At 41.3% G+C, this 17,730-nt stretch overlaps 1 protein-coding gene across 2 annotated transcripts in view; it reads right to left on the bottom strand.

The window, feature by feature from the left end:
* Positions 1 to 17,730, bottom strand: part of plekhh2 (pleckstrin homology domain containing, family H (with MyTH4 domain) member 2) — a 37,025-nt gene that overhangs the window by 15,342 nt on the left and 3,953 nt on the right. For both annotated transcript variants that reach the window (XM_086180832.1, XM_086180833.1), the window contains 12 exons: positions 17,275 to 17,409; positions 8,475 to 8,537; positions 8,233 to 8,382; positions 7,520 to 7,603; positions 7,281 to 7,362; positions 6,464 to 6,649; positions 4,744 to 5,645; positions 3,950 to 4,025; positions 3,768 to 3,862; positions 3,412 to 3,571; positions 1,907 to 2,043; positions 951 to 1,064 (listed from right to left, as the gene is read on the bottom strand). In XM_086180832.1, the coding sequence (XP_086036958.1) occupies positions 951 to 1,064; positions 1,907 to 2,043; positions 3,412 to 3,571; positions 3,768 to 3,862; positions 3,950 to 4,025; positions 4,744 to 5,645; positions 6,464 to 6,649; positions 7,281 to 7,362; positions 7,520 to 7,603; positions 8,233 to 8,382; positions 8,475 to 8,537; positions 17,275 to 17,409 (2,184 nt within the window). The remainder of the gene's footprint in view (positions 1 to 950; positions 1,065 to 1,906; positions 2,044 to 3,411; positions 3,572 to 3,767; positions 3,863 to 3,949; positions 4,026 to 4,743; positions 5,646 to 6,463; positions 6,650 to 7,280; positions 7,363 to 7,519; positions 7,604 to 8,232; positions 8,383 to 8,474; positions 8,538 to 17,274; positions 17,410 to 17,730) is intronic.

Genomic DNA, 17,730 nt, shown 5'->3' with positions numbered 1-17,730 from the left:
ATATGAATGTTTAGTGATGTAATTTAGTGATTTAATTTTATGTGTGTCTTTAGATGTCCATCCATCCATCCATTGTCTTCCGCTTATTCCTATTAAGTGTCGCGGGTGGCTGGAGCCTATCCCAGCGGCTACAGGTGAGAGGCGGGGTTCACCCTGGATGGGTCGCCAGTCCATCACAGGGCCAACACATAGAGACAGACAACCATTCACACTCACAGTCACACCTACGGTCAATTTAGAGTATCAATCAGCCTCGTCCCCAATTGCATGTCTTTGGACTGTGGGAGGAAGCCAGAGTACCAGAGAGAACCCACACAGGCACAGAGAGAACATGCAGACTCAACACAGAAAGATCCCGTGCTCGAGTCGGGACTCTAACCCAGAACCTTCTTGCTGTGAGGCGATAGTGCTGACCACTGCACCACCGTGCCGCCTGTCTTTAGATGTATGTTAAGTAATATCTAATATGTGTAAACATTTTGCTTCAATCTCAAAATTTTCTTATGTAAAAATTTGTTCTTAAATAAATGAACATTTTTTAAGCCTCAATTCTATGCCCAGTCTTGACATCTTGTGTATACCCTGGCTTTCAAAGTCTTTCATGTTACAAGAAATGCACAACAGATGTCAGGGGCAAAGAGTTTCACCAGGTTTTGCCTTTGCCTGTAAGACTTAATTTAAAAATTCCTTTAATGTGTAAGCACAAATTTGTGTGTCAGGACATTTTATGAATGAGGCCCATTGTCATTAGCCTGGGGTTTAAAAAAAAAAAAAAAAAACGAGCATGTGTCACAACCAGGAACTGGGGAAAATGACTCAAACGCAGTGATCACACAGACAACTGGAAAAAGTTCAGTCTTCTCTTGGCTTGCTAGCTTGAGATGATGCACAGTTTAACCAATAAGTGGATGTGCAGACAACAACTTCAACAGTCCTGGTTTCATACTCACAGGTGATTTATAGTAGAGCAGCTCTCCGTCTTTGAGGACAAACCAGCGCCTCTTCCAGGTTTTCTTCCAGGTCTTCACCATTTTCAACAGGTAGCCTGACTTCTCCATAGGTTCCTACATTAGGCAAAAGTTTGTATATAATTGAATATGTCAGAGTGTTTAACATATATAAAGATTTTACAGACTCTCCCCAGAAAATTGAAGACAAATGCCTAGCTTTCCCTCTGCTAACTAGTTCCCATACAGTTTACATCAGTGTTTGTCAAGACGGATAATTTGCTATATGTTGTGCAAACTTTAAAGACTTCAATGAAAGGTTTCAGATCTTTTTTTTGGGGTGAAAATGATATTAGTTATTACGTTAGGGTGTTACTGAGATGGCACTGAATTATGGCCAAATGCCTTGAAAACATCACAATGAAGTTTGTGTACTGGAGGCCTCCAGTTATAATACTGGGCTACAACTGGCTGTCTAAGTAACTCCTTTGAATGAATCCAAACTAAGGGGGAACACAGATGTTTTATGATCTGAAAATAATTCAGCCTTCCAGTATCAAACTCTGCCAATATATTATTCTGCACAGTGAAGTTCTACTATCCAAGTTGAGGTACGAGTACAAATACATGATTTTTCACTGGTGCCTGCACAAGGTTCATCTCAGGCTATTAAAGTTGTGAGGTTTGCAAAGCCATCCTAGTGAGGCCAACATGCACATTTTTGTCAGGTTGTGTCAAAAAAAATCAACATTATTTTGTGTAAATAGGATAAAGTAAATATTAGGAACACCTAAATACTAGTACAGTACAACAGAACTGGAAAAATCACTCCAAACAGATGATCAAAACAATTACACATTCAAAATTACAGCTGCTGTTGTAGTTTTTGCTAGGGGGGTGTCCTAATAATTTGTAAAGTCAATTTATGTGTGCAGGAAGGGTAAAGCTGACTGACTCACACTCTTGCTGTTGTCAGTTGCAGAGGAGCAGGTTTTGGGGAGTTTCTGCTCTGGTTCTGAGCACTCTGTGTCAGTGGAGTAGGCATCAGGTGGGATGGCGTAGTCACTTTCTGATGTCATCGAAGACATTGACACAGCTGCAGGAAAAGCAAAAGAAAATGATGTGTACAACAGTCAATATCTCTGAGTAAAAGAAAAGAAAAGCAAAATATACTAGCCAACTATTACAGTCACACACAAAAATAATCCGTCAATTACATGGACAACACACAGATTCTGTAGAATGATCTACTTATGTGCTTAAAATTCTAGAGTTCGTTTTGACACTCCTGACTGAGTCACGGTTTAGCGATGATCCCTAAACCATTAACAAACTAGAGGACACTCAAAGAGCATACACTCCTGCCAAGGAGAAATGATGTAATCCCATCCAGTTCCATTCCAAAATTTAATTAATTGCTCCTCAACTACAGTTATATTTTTTGAGGTTTCCTGCTAACAGACAGTCAGACAAACAAAACAACAGCAGTGACCACGTGACCTCATTGATGAGGTAACAATACACGTCACACACATTCAGTCATAATCTTAAACATCCTAATAAAAGAGAAATATGCTCACAGTAAATTCTAGACCTGGAAAAAATGTATCTATCAATCAGTAGAAAAAAAAACTAATCTTAAAACAACTAAAAAATTCTAATAACTGATTAAACATTTCAGTCCTTTTTTCCAAGCAAAACATTTAAACACTGCTGGTTCCAGCCTGACAGTGGAGATTTTTGTGATTTGGGCTGCATGATAGATAAAAGTAACAATTCTAACATGTCACATAGATTTGAGGAAATTGCAATGGACTCAAAACAACTGATTAATCCTGAAAATATTCAGCAGATTGATTAATGATAGAAGTATTCATAAATTGCAGCGAAATCCATCCATTGTCTTCCGCTTATTCCTACATTAAGGGTAGCGGGGGGGTCTGGAGCCTATCCCAGTGTCAAGGAGCGAGAGGCAGGGTTCACCCTGGACAGGTCGCCAGTCCATCGCAGGGCCAACATACAGAGACAAACAACCATTCACACTCACATTCATACCTATGGTCAATTTAGAGTATCAATCAGCCTAGTCCCCTCTTGCATGTCTTTGGATTGTGGGAAGAAGCCGGAGTACCAGAGAGAACCCACGCAGGCACAGGGAGAACATGCAAACTCCACACAGAAAGATCGTGTGCCCAAGCCAGGACTCGGAACCCGGAACCTTCTTGCTGTGAGGCGACAGTGCTGACCACTGCACCACCGTGCAGCATTGCAGCTATAGTAAACTTTATTTTGCAGGTATAACAACACTAGAAATAAAACTTGCTGTAGATACACCTTTGATTGTCGCATACACAAAACAAACTGATGGAAACCTGTAATCGTTAAAGGTTGATCAGAGCAACAGATGCTGTGTTCAACAATTACTGTCCCTTCATCTGCGTTGGGAATCCTACCAACAGTGTACCTCTTTTGAGTGAGCGTGGGCTGCCTGGGCTGCTGTCCTTGCGGGAACTGGCGGAGGTATGGGAGCTGCACACAGAACCATCCTCCTCTCCAGAACTGGATGACTCCTCTGAGCTGGACGAGTCATCTAAAAACGGACTGCTGCTCAGTAAAGTGGCTTTCTGGGGGACGGAAGCAGAGTGGTTATCCCACAGTCGGTACACTCTGAGACAGTGATTGACACAAATGAGCTGCATTAAGACATTTTTTGACCACTAGAGGGCTAAGGGGACCACAGCAATAATTTACTTTCAAGGGCAACTTAGACTATAGAATGTAGCAGTTGGTAGAAACAAAGGTAGCAGCTGGTGAACTTACCCCCTTCAGAGTAGTATAAACAGGCGCAGTCATGTTTTTATAAATGAGGGATGTGTACATTACAAAGGCAGGATAGGAGGATTGCAGGGAGGGGTCTGCAAAACAGAAAGAGCCTGTTGAGTATCTCCCAAGCCAAGACTTTCGTTCACAGTAATCAGTTGCCAACTTTTCTTCCGCCTCACCTTTGCTGGCCGGGTCTGTGCAGGAGGTCTCCGACAGCCTGATTCCTGATTTAGCCACAGCATAGATACGACTCTCCTGTGGAGAAACTTTATCAGCTGATGCTTTAAATAGAAAGATTGTAACATTACGGTATTAACTCTTTTAAGAGCAGCAATACTCCAGCTTCCTTTGCTGGTGTGAAGAAATACTACAAGTAGCTGGTTCAGTCTTGAATGACAATGTTTCCTGGATAATAATGATCATCTATTCTCAGCTATACTACACAACTGTATAAAGGATAAAGTGATGTTTATGGACATTTAGCAGCCTTTTAAAAATAGAAATGGAAATGGTCATCCAGTAAATCTTGACAAAACAAACAAAAAATGAAAAAAAAAATGACTTTGATAGTCATTCATAGACATCATTATTTAGAGGTACTGAATCATGAATCAAAAGGTTTGCAGTTTCTTTCCAGTAAAAAAAAAAAACCAAACTCTAAATCGTCAGCAGCTTCTGCACCTTCACTATGAAGCTTTGCTGTGTTACACTACACAAAGACTTAGTGTAAATTAGTAATAAATTATTTGGCTATCAGCCAAATAAGTGAGAAAAAAATCAGCATATCTTAGAGAGTACATTCCTCCACAAAAATGATGTAATACGATAAAACTCATCCGTCCCAACATTTAATGGATTCTTTTTTCCATTGCCTGTGATACACCCACCCATCAACATCGAACATCGGCTGTGTGGCAATGACTGTGTAATCCTGCTAACATTCAGACATGAGAACCAGCATGGACATTCTTACCCAGGAGGGGAGTCGGTGTAAAGGGGGAGTGGGAGGTTTGCTGCCAGGTGTTGAGCTCTGGCAGTCCGGGCTTATCTCTCCACCATTTTCAGAAGACACAGATGTGGTCTGAAAGGACAGCAAGGGGGGCTTGGTTTTAGAGTTGGGGATCATTGGTGGAGGTGTATCCTTGCCTGTCTCCATGCCAGCTGTCTGCTCTTGGTCAAGGTCAGTTTCCTGAGGCCGGAGGGAGCGGAGCATGCTGAGGGCATTGCGTGTTTGTCCATGTGCTGCCTCAGTGCTGACTGGAGGCTGACTCAAGTGTTTCTTGGCCAAAGCCACATTCAACCCAAACCCTGCTTGAGTCCGCAGCCTCGGTTGTTTGGGTGAAGCGGGGTTGTCCCTGAGGTCCTGGGGGGGGTTGGGCCGTTTAGGAGTGAGAGCTGGTGTGAGGATGGGGCTGGGGGTGTTGGGTTCACTGGATGAGGATGACGAGTCAAGTCTCTGGGACTGGAACCGTTTGTTGAGCTCCTCCGAGGTGCAGTCCTCCAACTTGGCCCTGTGTGCCTCCTCTCCCTCTTTATCCTCTCCCACTGCCCCTTCTGATGACCCCAGCAGGCTAAAGACGGGGTGCTCTGCTCGCTGCATGTCATCATCAAACAGAGAGCTGCTGTCATCCGAGGCAGTCAGGTAGGCCTCGCTGCTGGGACGACTAAACTCCAAGCTACACCCTCCTGCTCCCTCCCCCTCTGATGCAGCACTGGAGAGCATTGAGGAAACACTGCAAGACTCAGGTCCACAGGTGTTCTCGCCAGGGATGTCAGATGTGCAGACTTCCTGAGGGGCATCGAGGTGTCTGACCTGATCTGGTCTATGGACTTCACCACCCATCCCTGAGGATGCCGTTTGCATACTACTTTTATCTGTCAAAGCAAACAAAACAAAATAATCCTTTTTTGTCACTTTCAGTGGGGTCATGAAAACCAAATAAATTAAAAACAACTATGTGACTCACAGTAACAACATATCTCCATTCTTACCAAAATGTTTGTGGCCAAAGTCAAGATTTCTAGTTTGTGTCATAACCCCTTTGTACAGCATTTTTTAATTTCTAGTCCATCCATCCATCAATTTTCTTCCGCTTATCCTATTAAGGGTCGCGGGGGGGCTGGATCCTATCCCAGCGGCTTTCGGGCCTTATTTCAAGTCAAGTACATTTTTACAGACTCTTCTAATCTATATAGCTTAGTCTTGTGTAGCTGGACATTCCTTCAGCACGTGACAGAAATGTCCGGCTCCACTTGTTATCCTTAAGCCAATCATATGTCTCCACTTGTTATCCTTAAGCCAATCATATGTCTAGTGGGCCGCGCCAACACCAGGATGCAGCAATAAGGCCCTTGCAAATTAGCCATGTAGATAAAACATGTCCATCCATGTTCATGAACCAAGTTTTTAGATATTCTTTGTATATCTGAAGAGAGAATCATTGCCTTTGCCTTTACTAATGACCTGTGGCATTTTAGTGCATTTTGTGTAGCAAAGCTTTCATCATCACATCAAAAGTGGAAATGCTGAGAATCCAATTGAAATAGTTGTCCAATAGCAAGCTTATACTGGCAATGTTTCTCTGGTAACCCAGATGGCCAAAGTTATGGAGTGTCCCAGAGTCTAATTACCGCCAAAAATACACTGAATCAAAGAAAGAGTTCCATGTCCTCATGGGATGGGGTCTTCTTACCATTTTGGACTCTTCCTTCAGTCTCTCCCTGGGTGCTGATGGCCCTCTGGGAGGGCTGAGGTCCAGTGAGGACCTGTGGGCTCTTCCCCTTCACCTGGAAGCATCCAAATGTCAGACTGCTGAGACGCTGAGCCTCACCTGGTCGGCAAAGCACTCCCCTTCCCCCAAAAGACTTCTGCTCAAATTCTGGAAAACATAAAAAAAAAAAAAAATTAAAAAAAAAAAATTATGGTACTTTCTAGAACTGACAACATTAATACACAGTATATATGAAAGTCACGTCAAAATGCTAAAAAAATTTGAACAAAATGACACGTCACACAAAAGGACCTTATCAAGATGGTCAGATCAACATTCTCATGTGATCTCATGTAGAAGCAGATGAAACAAACCTGAGACTGATGTGGTTCAACAAACTGCTGTAGTAATGACTTGTAGCAAGAAAAAACAAAAGCAGAAGGACAAAAGTGTGGATGAAACTGAGGGTGAGATCAGTTTTATTACCTATCAACAGCAGTACCATTTACTAGTTAATGTTAAGCTTAAGACTTCCTTCTGGTTGTCTGTTGTGGTACACATCCTGATTAAAAATCCAAAATATCGAATGTGTTTGAAATGGTAAGGTGTGACCAATGAGTCAGCGAGCAGATAAGGAGCCCTTATGAATTGACCTGTAACACCCTCACATTCTCAGACCATCTGGACAGCCTTTTGGGAAGACCCTTGCAATTGTTAGGAGGGACAAATCAGACCTCAAATTGGCCCAATTACCCTGTAGTGTGTGTGTGTGTGTGTGTGTGTGTATACCATCCATTACCTTGCACTTGCTTCTCAAGCTCCAAAATCTGAGCTTCTTGTTGCTTGTTGGTTTCTCTCAGTGCCACGTTCTCCACTTCAAACTGAAGAATAAACAAGTCTTCATGTAAAACAACTGCTTGGTACAAATAATTGATGACCCTAAAATTCACCATGCAATTTAGGTTATTAATCTTCTCCATGTATAGTCAACTGTTTGGGTGCCTTAATAGGGAATACTTTATTTTTTCATGTTTTTACCTCTGACAACTTCAGCATCACCCATTCCTTAATCTTAGCTGCTTTCTCCTCCACTGTTTTGGCATCCTGAAGCCTCATCTGTTTCTGTTGGGAACAAAGACAAATCGGGCATCAAGGAGGTGAAAAACGTCAGTTATGCCTCTGAAATGTTAAGGATGAAAAGACAGCTGTTGAAGACAGCAATGTACTTTGGAGAACCGAAGTGACTGATTTGATTTCACTAAAATTCGGTGTTTAAACGTTTGTACAAACACTACTTTAAAGGTTGATCACAGGAAGGGAGGGTGGTCAACATTAGAATATCAATATCAAAGGAGTCTGCTCAGGAAGTACTTTGCTTCTCTTGTACTGTATAGGAATCACAATGTACATTATGTCAATAATGAACACAGTTAAGTTTTGCTTTCCTTTGACTGAATCAAAAGGGATATAAAGGATTTTTCCTGGACAGAATACATTCTGAGGACATGACAATAGACTTTGAGTCTGGTGTTCAGCTGTCAGATATGACTGTATTGTGCAACACCAAAAATTCAAAAGGAATGTTGTTTTTTGTATCCATGGAGACTTTGATTATAAGCTGCATATCAGGGAAAATAAGAAACTCCACTGGTATGACATCATCTGTCATGTGATGAAATCCTTTGTTAGTGTGTGTGTGTGTGTGTGTGTGTGTGTGTGTGTGTGTGTGTGTGTGTGTGTGTGTGTTTAACCTGCTCCTCCAGCTGCTGCTCCAGCTGGGCGATGAGGTCCTCCTTCTCCTGAACTAAAGCCTGCAGTTCTTGGCACCGCTGAAACAAACTTATCTCTGAGTCTCCCGTCTGACCATCTGGAGCCTTCAGCTTCTCCTCCATCCATTGCACCTGAACTCACATATACACACAAATATATATTATAAGGGCACATGACCACACAGTCAAAGAACAAGTGAACATACTCTTGTGGGTAGCTCTACCTGCTTGTGAGCGGTGAAGGCTCGTTTCTCTGCGTCAATCACCTGCGTCTCCAGTTGTTGAATCTGTGACAGGAAGCATACACAGACCACCATCGTTATTCATCAAGGACTGCATTCTGTACATAAATACACACACACACACACACACACACACACACACACACACACACACACACACACACACACACACACACACACACACACACACACACACCCGACCAAGTAGCACTTGATCTGCCTGACTTTGAGCCGAAAGGAGCTCCTTTATTCTTTTGTTATATAAGAATTGCTTGAAATATTAAGACTACCTTATATTAATATTAAGATGACCTTATTTACATTTTCTTCTATGTTTGCCATTCTAATTACAGTGTTTTCAAGTGTTTAATTGTGTTGTTCGATTGTCATTATCGCTTTAATTTCCCGTTCTCATTGACTCGCTGTGATTAGACAACCTGTGAGAGGCTGTAATTCAGCTCAGTTGTAGCCCAAGCTTGTTGAAATGCTCTCAATGACAATATAAATAGGCTGGTAATTGGAGAGTAAAATGATTTAACTGATTGCTTATTAGAAAGCTTCTTAAATTTAGCAATTAAAAGTCATTTCTTCAACATGGCCAAAACCAGGAAACATGTATGTTTGCAATTCTGAGCTCCTTGGAAAATTAGATGCTGGACCTATTTTCAAGGAAGGTTTACATCCGATACTGTCTTAAGGAAGTAGGCTATCCTATTACATGGATTATTAACAATCTAACTTGCTGAAGCTTCTCATCCAGCCAACAGAACCTTTCTTATAATGCAAGGAATCACTGTAGGTCTTTATATACACTAGAACCCATAAGCCACTCTGCTCTGCGCACAGATGGCGCCAGGAGCTGTACTGTAGTTAGCTTAGCACCTGACCAGCAATGTGCTTCTCTCCTATGTTAGTGTAGCTCTGCTTATATACTTTTATAAATGTCAAGTGATCTCCTGGCTGTTGTAAAACAATCCAGAGGCATAAAGTAGAACATGAACTCATTTTCTAAGAACAGGCTGCCAACTCTTTTAACCAATGGATTAATTTGTTTAACTAAGTATCTCAGAATTGATGAGGCAGTTTTATTGCTGCAGAAGTGCTGTGGGTACCACTTTTCACCACTTGTATAATAATGATGAGGTCTCACGTCTATAAAGGTACAAGCGGCTCTTTGTGTACCAAGATCAGAGCGGGGCATGTGAAACCTGGTGGGAGTGTGTTAAAACAGCACTTACGCCAAAATGTCACACTGTCTTCAAACACAGCTACAACACCCATTACACACACACACACACACACACACACACACACACACACACACACACACACACACATACACACACACAGTGTAAGCAGTGACACAAATACTACAGAGATGGAGAACTCTGTGAGAACTAAGGAAAGAGATGACTTTATGAGCAACATTCCTCTGAAATTCCTCAACTCAAAGCTGAGGAAGCAGCAGTGAAACTAGTATCTTCTGAGCAAACTCAAACCTCAGTGGCTTTATGGGGGAAAAATATGTTGGAATGTTGATAGAAATTCTCTGTGTGGCCACTTTACAATCGCCACAGTCAGAAGATTTTGCTGTGTGCCCAAAAAGGATGTACAAATTCGTTTAGAGCTAAAGTTCTCAAAGCATCCCCCCTTCTGAAGCTAAGATCATGCCCCCACTTCACTTTACGCCGTCATTGACAATAACAGCATAAGTAACCTATAAAAAGAACCACAGGTTAATTTTAGTGAAATAAAAGCAACAAATTCTTCGACAACTGCCAGTGTGTGCAGAACCACCGCAATTCCATCCTGCAATGCCATTCAAATGAAACATGTTTGAACAAGATTGTGACATCCTTCATGGTTATGATATAACTATTTACCATGATTATTGATCTTGACCCACAGCAGTTGCATACATGCTAAAATGCAATAGCTAACTGCTAGCATTACACTGACTGAGTGACAACCAGTAGGCAAGGGATTTTTTTTCTCCTTTCAGCTTCCTGTACTGATGTGTGCAGAACTGTTTCCATTGTGTGTCTGAAAGCGGCACTACATGTTAGTGGGAGTTTCTGGTCCATCAGCCTGCAGGAGCAGGCGTTACAGTTAACAAGAGAAATGAAAGTGGCACCATTCATCACAAAGATGTGTGTCATCAAAATGCTGCACAACTTTGTTTTTAGGCTTCATCATGGCATTTGTGTAACCTGTGTACTGGACCTTGATGAAATTACCTTCTGAACTACCTGTGTGAAAAGTTCCCACAGCATTCCAGAGTTGAATCTCAAATGCTGTCAAGGCTCCAGCATGTGACTATTTTGGCTACTATTATTTCACACATGTGCCAGACAATTTGCTGAGCATGACAGAACATTTTATTGGTTGCATCTGTGTGGCAGATATCCAGCAGATCAGATTAAACATAGCTCTGCTCATTCTGCTCATTGATTGGGGCACTGCCAGTTTTTCTCCATCAGAAATGCTGCTGTGCCAGGTCCACCTGTCCCTGAGCCTGACAGTGTCTGCCAAGACCTGACCTAACTGGCAGAGGGAAGCATTTCACCTGTCCATTGTCCTGAGAAGTCTATGATCTGCACTGGCTAGGTGTTGAAAGAGGTGGCGGCGTCTTGACACAGCTGAGAGAGACAACCCATGACCAGCCATCATAGTTTAGATACAATATTTGATACATCAGTTTGATCAAATACATAAAGTAGTAAGTTGAATTTGTCATACAAAAGTGACAACTCCCAATAAACTTCAACAATTTGCAATTGCAATAAAATCTGTTAAAATAAATGTAGTAGAGTTTTTCACCATATTGTACCTCTATAGTTAAAATCTATTATTTGCTTCATCTTCATAAAGTGCAAGTGCATCTAAATGAAAAAGTAAGGTGTACCAGTGCCAACTGTGTAAAACGTTAGTATCAAGCAGTGCTGTATCTTTTGGTGAAAAGTGATATAACTGTGTACATTATTGCAGTATAATAAAGAAATGGTATCACAAGTGTACTTGTGTGATTATAAAAAGTACACAAAAAGTACTTGAAGCATGTATTTCTCAACTCAAGCATGCAAACTTCAACTTGCTTTGAAACATACAAAAACAAACCAACAAACATCTATTTTACAGAAATAAAGCCATTTTGGAATCATTTGTACGGTACTCAACAAATTAATAAGCGCAGGCTTTTTTAGCGGTTATTTTATTGCACAGGCTGACATCATAATTACACTTCTGTCAGTTGTGCAGCACTACCAAATACCTCCCGATTATTCCATAAGGGGAGGAACGTTTTGGTTTAGCATCCCCAATTTTTGTTAGTGAGGCATTCTTGGTTGTCATCATTATCGTCAGTGTAACTAAACCCGACTAGTATGGCTGGTTGACAGGTCAAAGATGATGAAGAAATAAACAAAATCTGTGTTAAGTTACAGATTTGGCCCAGGCTCACTTAAGGTGGATAAACCTTTAAGGTGGAACAGGATCAGATCATACCTCTGAGTTTTGCTGTGTCCCCTGGGGCCTAAAATCTTTAGCGGTTGAAGCCTTATAATACGCAAATTAGTGAATACGGCTGCTGTTCTACTGCAAGGAGCGACAACTGTATTTAGATGCATTGTGGACACAGCTCGTGGAGCCCAACGTGGCCGTGTTCCAGTTTTCCCCTCGCATCTAGTATGTGTCAGAGACCAGCAGAAATGGACCCAGCTCCATCCAAATGCTGCCACGCCCTGCTAAAGCCACTCACTGTTTCCATTGCTTAATGTTTTATAGAGTAAACTGGAAGCTGGGCCGTTACAACAGCCATGGTTACACTTGTCATTCCAGGGTGATTCTGAGGAAACAGTTCAGTTTGAGAGAGTTTATGAGATAATGTCCCTTCGTATGTTGACAACTGACTTTGGAATGGGCTGTTATTTATTTTGTTTTGTATGTGGGTGTCGTTGGGTCATTCTGAAGATGCAGTATTTTATCCTTTTGAGAAATTCAAATGCCTGATACATGATTCTGCCTGAATTCTGTTGATTGCTTCAGTTAATTTGATCAAAACCAGAAAGGAAAAAGGTTAATATAAATCACATGATCTCATACACACACACACACACACACACACACACACACACACACTCACGCACGCACGCATGAGGGCACACACACACAAACACATACACAAACACACACACACACAATCTCAAGTTCATTTTCTCCTCTATATAGATCCTATGCTGTACCACAATCGAGAAACCACACATGCTTCTTTAAATACAGATATAGCATCTGGCAGAAAAAAGCATGTTAATTACAAGGCGTGTAGACTGTCGGCTACAGATGGAGAAGACGCACACATGCGTGCTCGCACATACACACACACACATTATATGATCCACACACCAGACATAATAACATATAAAACAACCATAAACACATGTCTGATGAAGATGATATCCCCCTGTGTATCAGACCATTAGTAAGCTTTCGGTATGTTATATATAGGACAAATCAGTGTGTGTTTGTGTGTGCATCATATCATGGGATTATCAATGGGTGGTAAGGGTTAATGTTGTGGTCATTTTAGAAAGACAAAAACACACAGGCACCCACACCCACATACACACACCTCTCTCAGCTTCCATAAAGTGCAATTGATTCCTTGCTCAGATCTCAACGCCAATTTGACTTTCATTCCTGGAATTCCACAACTGGCGCTCTGTATCCAACCTCCCACTGAACTCCATCCATCCATCCCTCCCCCATTGCTCCATCCGCAGCCAGACAGCCAGCTCACAGAGCCTCTTTCTGCAGCCGCTGCGACCCACAGAGCCTTTCCTCAGCATTCCTTACAGTCATACAGGTTGAAGAAGAAATAGGCTCACCAAATATAGGTACATTACCGCTTGGTCGCTGCCTCACATGCTTACCAACAGCCTCAAAGTCTGTAGTTGAGATGTTAAATAGGATTTTACATGGCATGTTTTGGTTTTGGTTTTGTCATCCAACTGCCACCTGCGGACCTCATTAACCCTCTCAACTTTATACACATTTCAATATGGCTTGAGAGCATTCTTAATGGAAATATCTCTAATATGTATAAAATGTTTTATAAATAGGGTGGAGAAGGGTGTACATACCACCGGTGTTCATACCACCGGCATACAACAGCAAGCCTGAACACACGTGTTGAGGAAACGTCTGGATGAATCCAGGTTAGCCGTGGGCAGATATGTGTCTGGGCAGCTCGAGCGGATGTTTGTGTGGAGCAGCACATATGGAGACGATACTCTGTGTTTGGATGCGTGTGTTTTTGGGTCTGCCTTTGTATTTCTACAGGATTTAGCTCTGTTTTGTTCTTACTAGGTTATAGCAGATGATGTACATAGTTTGATCTTGACACCTTGGTGACTTGGACTGATGAGCCAGATCTGACACGTAATTGGCCCATAAGGCCAGTAAAGCCTGTTAGAGTTTTTCTTTTCAAACGTGCAACCAAACCAGAATGTAACCCCACCCACTGTGGTTTTGGTGTACATTACACCACACAGATGTGTGTATAGTTTCCCTCTCAGTACTCACTTTTCATTTCAGTTTTAAATTTCTTTTAATCTATAACTCACATTTTATATAGTCGAGAACGTTTCTTGATCTGACTGCCAGAAGACACAAATGCTACAATAACAAATGTGAGTTACGTTGAGCAGAAAAAGTTGATGGATTAGGAGAAACTGTAACACATGGCCTCTTTGTCTCCATCATGACATGTGTAGCCTACTGTTACAGCTGGAGGCCCTGCTGGCCAAAAACGAACGTCCCTCTCAAATAACTGCACCCACACACCCACACCGTCACCTTTCACTCTGGTGAAAATACATGTTAAACATATTTGATGAATGACTTTGACTTGACCTGAATACATACACATGCACATGCACAAACTGAATGATTAAGTTTGTGAACTCACTTCCTGTTAAACACACATACAAACACACACAGTTTAGTAAACTGGGTATTTCCTCCCTTGGGCAGCTCAATCTTTTCACAAGGCTTCATTTTTTTTCTTTTTTACTCTTTTTCTACTTCTTTCCCTTTTTCTCTCTCCATCTGCTCCCACAGGCTTTCTAGGATTTCAGTCATTTGCCAAGTCTACTGCGATTTATCTTTGAGACACAATTAGACAATGTTTGTTGACATCATTTGCAATCATCATTTATATGACACCTGTGTCTCTAATTAAATATGTTTTAGATGTGCAATTCTACTTTCAGGACAATTTTCCAAACCAGTGAACACTCATAGGAAACACAAGAAATCATTGCTGACTTTGCATTCCAAGCCCAGATAAATTTAAAATAACTTTCTAAATGTATACTTGTATCGTAGTGTGAGGTATACATTCCTATTCCATGTACGTCATAGTTAAACAGCAGGTCCAACAATGATGGACATCAACCTGTTGACAGAATAATGGCCGGAGTGAATCACCACAAAAAGCTAAACTCATTCTTCATGCTTTTTTTCCACCCACCTCCACAGTAAAATTTTAGGGGGGATTTGCAGAGTACATGTGCCCCCGCAGCTTTAAAACAACAGAGCTGAGAGTCCTGGACAAGAGAACAAACATCAGCAGGGGGCTGGATGTTCACAATGACCTCCTAGCATCAGCAGGTCAGTGAGCACAAGGTGAAGGGTCAAAAGGGTCAAAGCTACATGAGTAATATGACTGCAGTGTGGCCAACTATCTCTCATCATACTTTCAAAGTGAGGATAGTTTTTAAAATAACTTTTGTACAAAACATCATAGAACTATGTGAAATTAACTTCAGGTCCTCATAAACTGAAAATAGACACTGCAACATAGGAGTACCGGCGTGAGTGTGTACCTAAAAGTGATTATAGAGTACCCTTCTGTTTTTTTGGTACCCTTTCTGTGAGTTAAAAGGAACACTTCTGGCCCCCTTGATAACCAATATTGTATGTTTGGGGTAACATTCTTCAAAAATGTACAGAACTACTCTTTCACCTTCCTCCATTGATGTAGTTACACTGATAGTGATCCTGCTAAATATAATGTAAGGAAACGCAACTGGATGTTCTTCCTTAAACATTAATGTGATCGGCATGATGTGATTATTTTAACCGATTTCATTATTACAGAACTGTTCAGGATGCCACTAGTGATCTACAGAGAAACTCCTCCAATTTATTGCAAAATATCTTATATATCAATGTTAAACTAAACTCAATTGTCCACTGAAACATTTAATTGGTTGGATTAATTAACCGATTATAAACAAAGAACATTAAAAATAAGCACTTTATTTGTTGTCGTAAGCTTCAGTCCAAAATTGATTTTGTCACTACTGTTTGAACTCTGGTTGAACTCTGTTTAAACTCTGGTTGAACTGTGGAGGTCTGCTTTAGGTGATAAAGATGAAAGCATTACTGCAGATATTCTTTATCAAATTTACAAAAAACACACATGTACCTCATGTTACTGTGTACTAAGTGAAACAGTCTAATACAAGTGAATGGCTATGAGGCAGTTACAAGACTCAACTAGCTATTCAGAACTTAATCAGCAGAGAGAAACATCTCAAGAGTTGACATGATGTAGGGAGAAAGAAAGTAAGCATGTAACATTATAGGCTTCTCACTACATGTGTAAATTAAGTTTCCTGGTGTTTTTTTCATGTTGGGTGATAAACATGTTTAAATGCAGCAGTTGTAGTATATTCAGCCTGTCAAATATGATATAAAAGTACTACATCATGTTGCACAGACTTTCATATGAGCTGCGAGGACTGCTACAACCCATCAAACTCTGTCTTCCAAGTCTCTCCAGGAGTTTGTTTTGCTGTCCAGCTGAGCTTACTTCGACTCTGTAATTGACTGGAGCTGGGTCAATCCCATCATGCAGTGCGTGGTGGAGCCCTGTGGTCAGACTCCTGTTTACATTAGAGCTCTAATCAGCCTCCCTAGAGAGCAGCTTCAGATCTAGGCCAGTGAGCAGTTTGAACCGGCCCAGTGTCAGCCAGCTGGGAGAGACGAGCTGCTCAGTACCCAGCAAACACACTGCCTTCCTCTGCCTCTATCTTTGGAAAGATCGCATGATGATGTAATTCTCTTTTAATTATGACATTGTCCTTGGTACAACAGGCATCCTTGGCAGCTGTTTGTTGCAGATAGTCCAGCCTATCATATTGTCCTGACCACTTTTCCCTGATGGAAAAATTCTAGGAAAGAGATGAAGGAGCTAAGGAAAAGACAAGCACTTACATTAAGCTACATCATTAAACAACAGTTCATGTAACTGACTGTGGGTCTGGCTTGGTGATGCCAGATCTTCCTAAGATTGACTACAAATGGTGCTTAATCAACTTTGACTTGTGTTCTGAAGTGTTACATTAACAAGGACAACTCAATGAAAATTGTATTTGTGGTGGATGTGGTTTCATGATCTCCTTGAGTGTGAAGTCAGTCCAGTGTAAAGGAGAGTAGACACACAAGCATAAGCAAACCTAGCAGCAAAAGCATTACTCGTAACAAAGTGCTTGGCAAGCTCTTTCATTTTAGTGTAAGGGCCCCCATCTGTGAGTCTTGTATTAACATAATACATCCATGGTGGTGTGCATTCATGAGGTTTGAGGAGGGTTATCTATTCAGCTAATACACTCCTAAAAACTGAAAGCACATAAATCATTAAAAAAAATGTTCCCGATGACAATAAAGTTTATATTGAACTGACTTACAAAGTTAGAGAACGTTTGCTTGAACCAACCTTGTCAGCAGTGAGCTCCCGAATCTTGATGATCTGAACTCTGAACTTCATGAGCAGAGCCTCAAGGACCATACACTTGTCCTTCCAGTCCTCCTGACTCATGGCCTCCTCCCCATCTGCCATACTTCCAAGCCTCTGGAACACACACACACACACACACACACACACACACACACACACACACACACACACACACACACATACACACACACACACACACACAGATCAATGAGAGACATACAGTACTTAATGTACATCATTATAAGGCAATCTGTTACGTTTACTTTCAGATAATGATTTCTTTATTTTTTAACAGCGAGGTCAAAGTCAGCTCCAGTCAACGGTCCCTGGGGCTGGTTGGATCAAGTTCATGGTAATATAGAAATAACACATTATTTTGTTGGGGCATACTGCATAACAAATATAATTTGAAGTCACACTGAACCAAAATAAATG

The sequence above is a fragment of the Aulostomus chinensis genome, chromosome 16, assembly GCF_037954235.1.
Source record: "Aulostomus chinensis isolate RoL2024-O1b breed Wild chromosome 16, RoL_Achi_v1.0, whole genome shotgun sequence".
Lineage (NCBI taxonomy): Eukaryota > Metazoa > Chordata > Actinopteri > Syngnathiformes > Aulostomidae > Aulostomus > Aulostomus chinensis.
The sequence above is the reverse complement of the archived record's forward strand: the minus strand, read 5'-3'. Positions and strand labels throughout refer to the sequence as shown.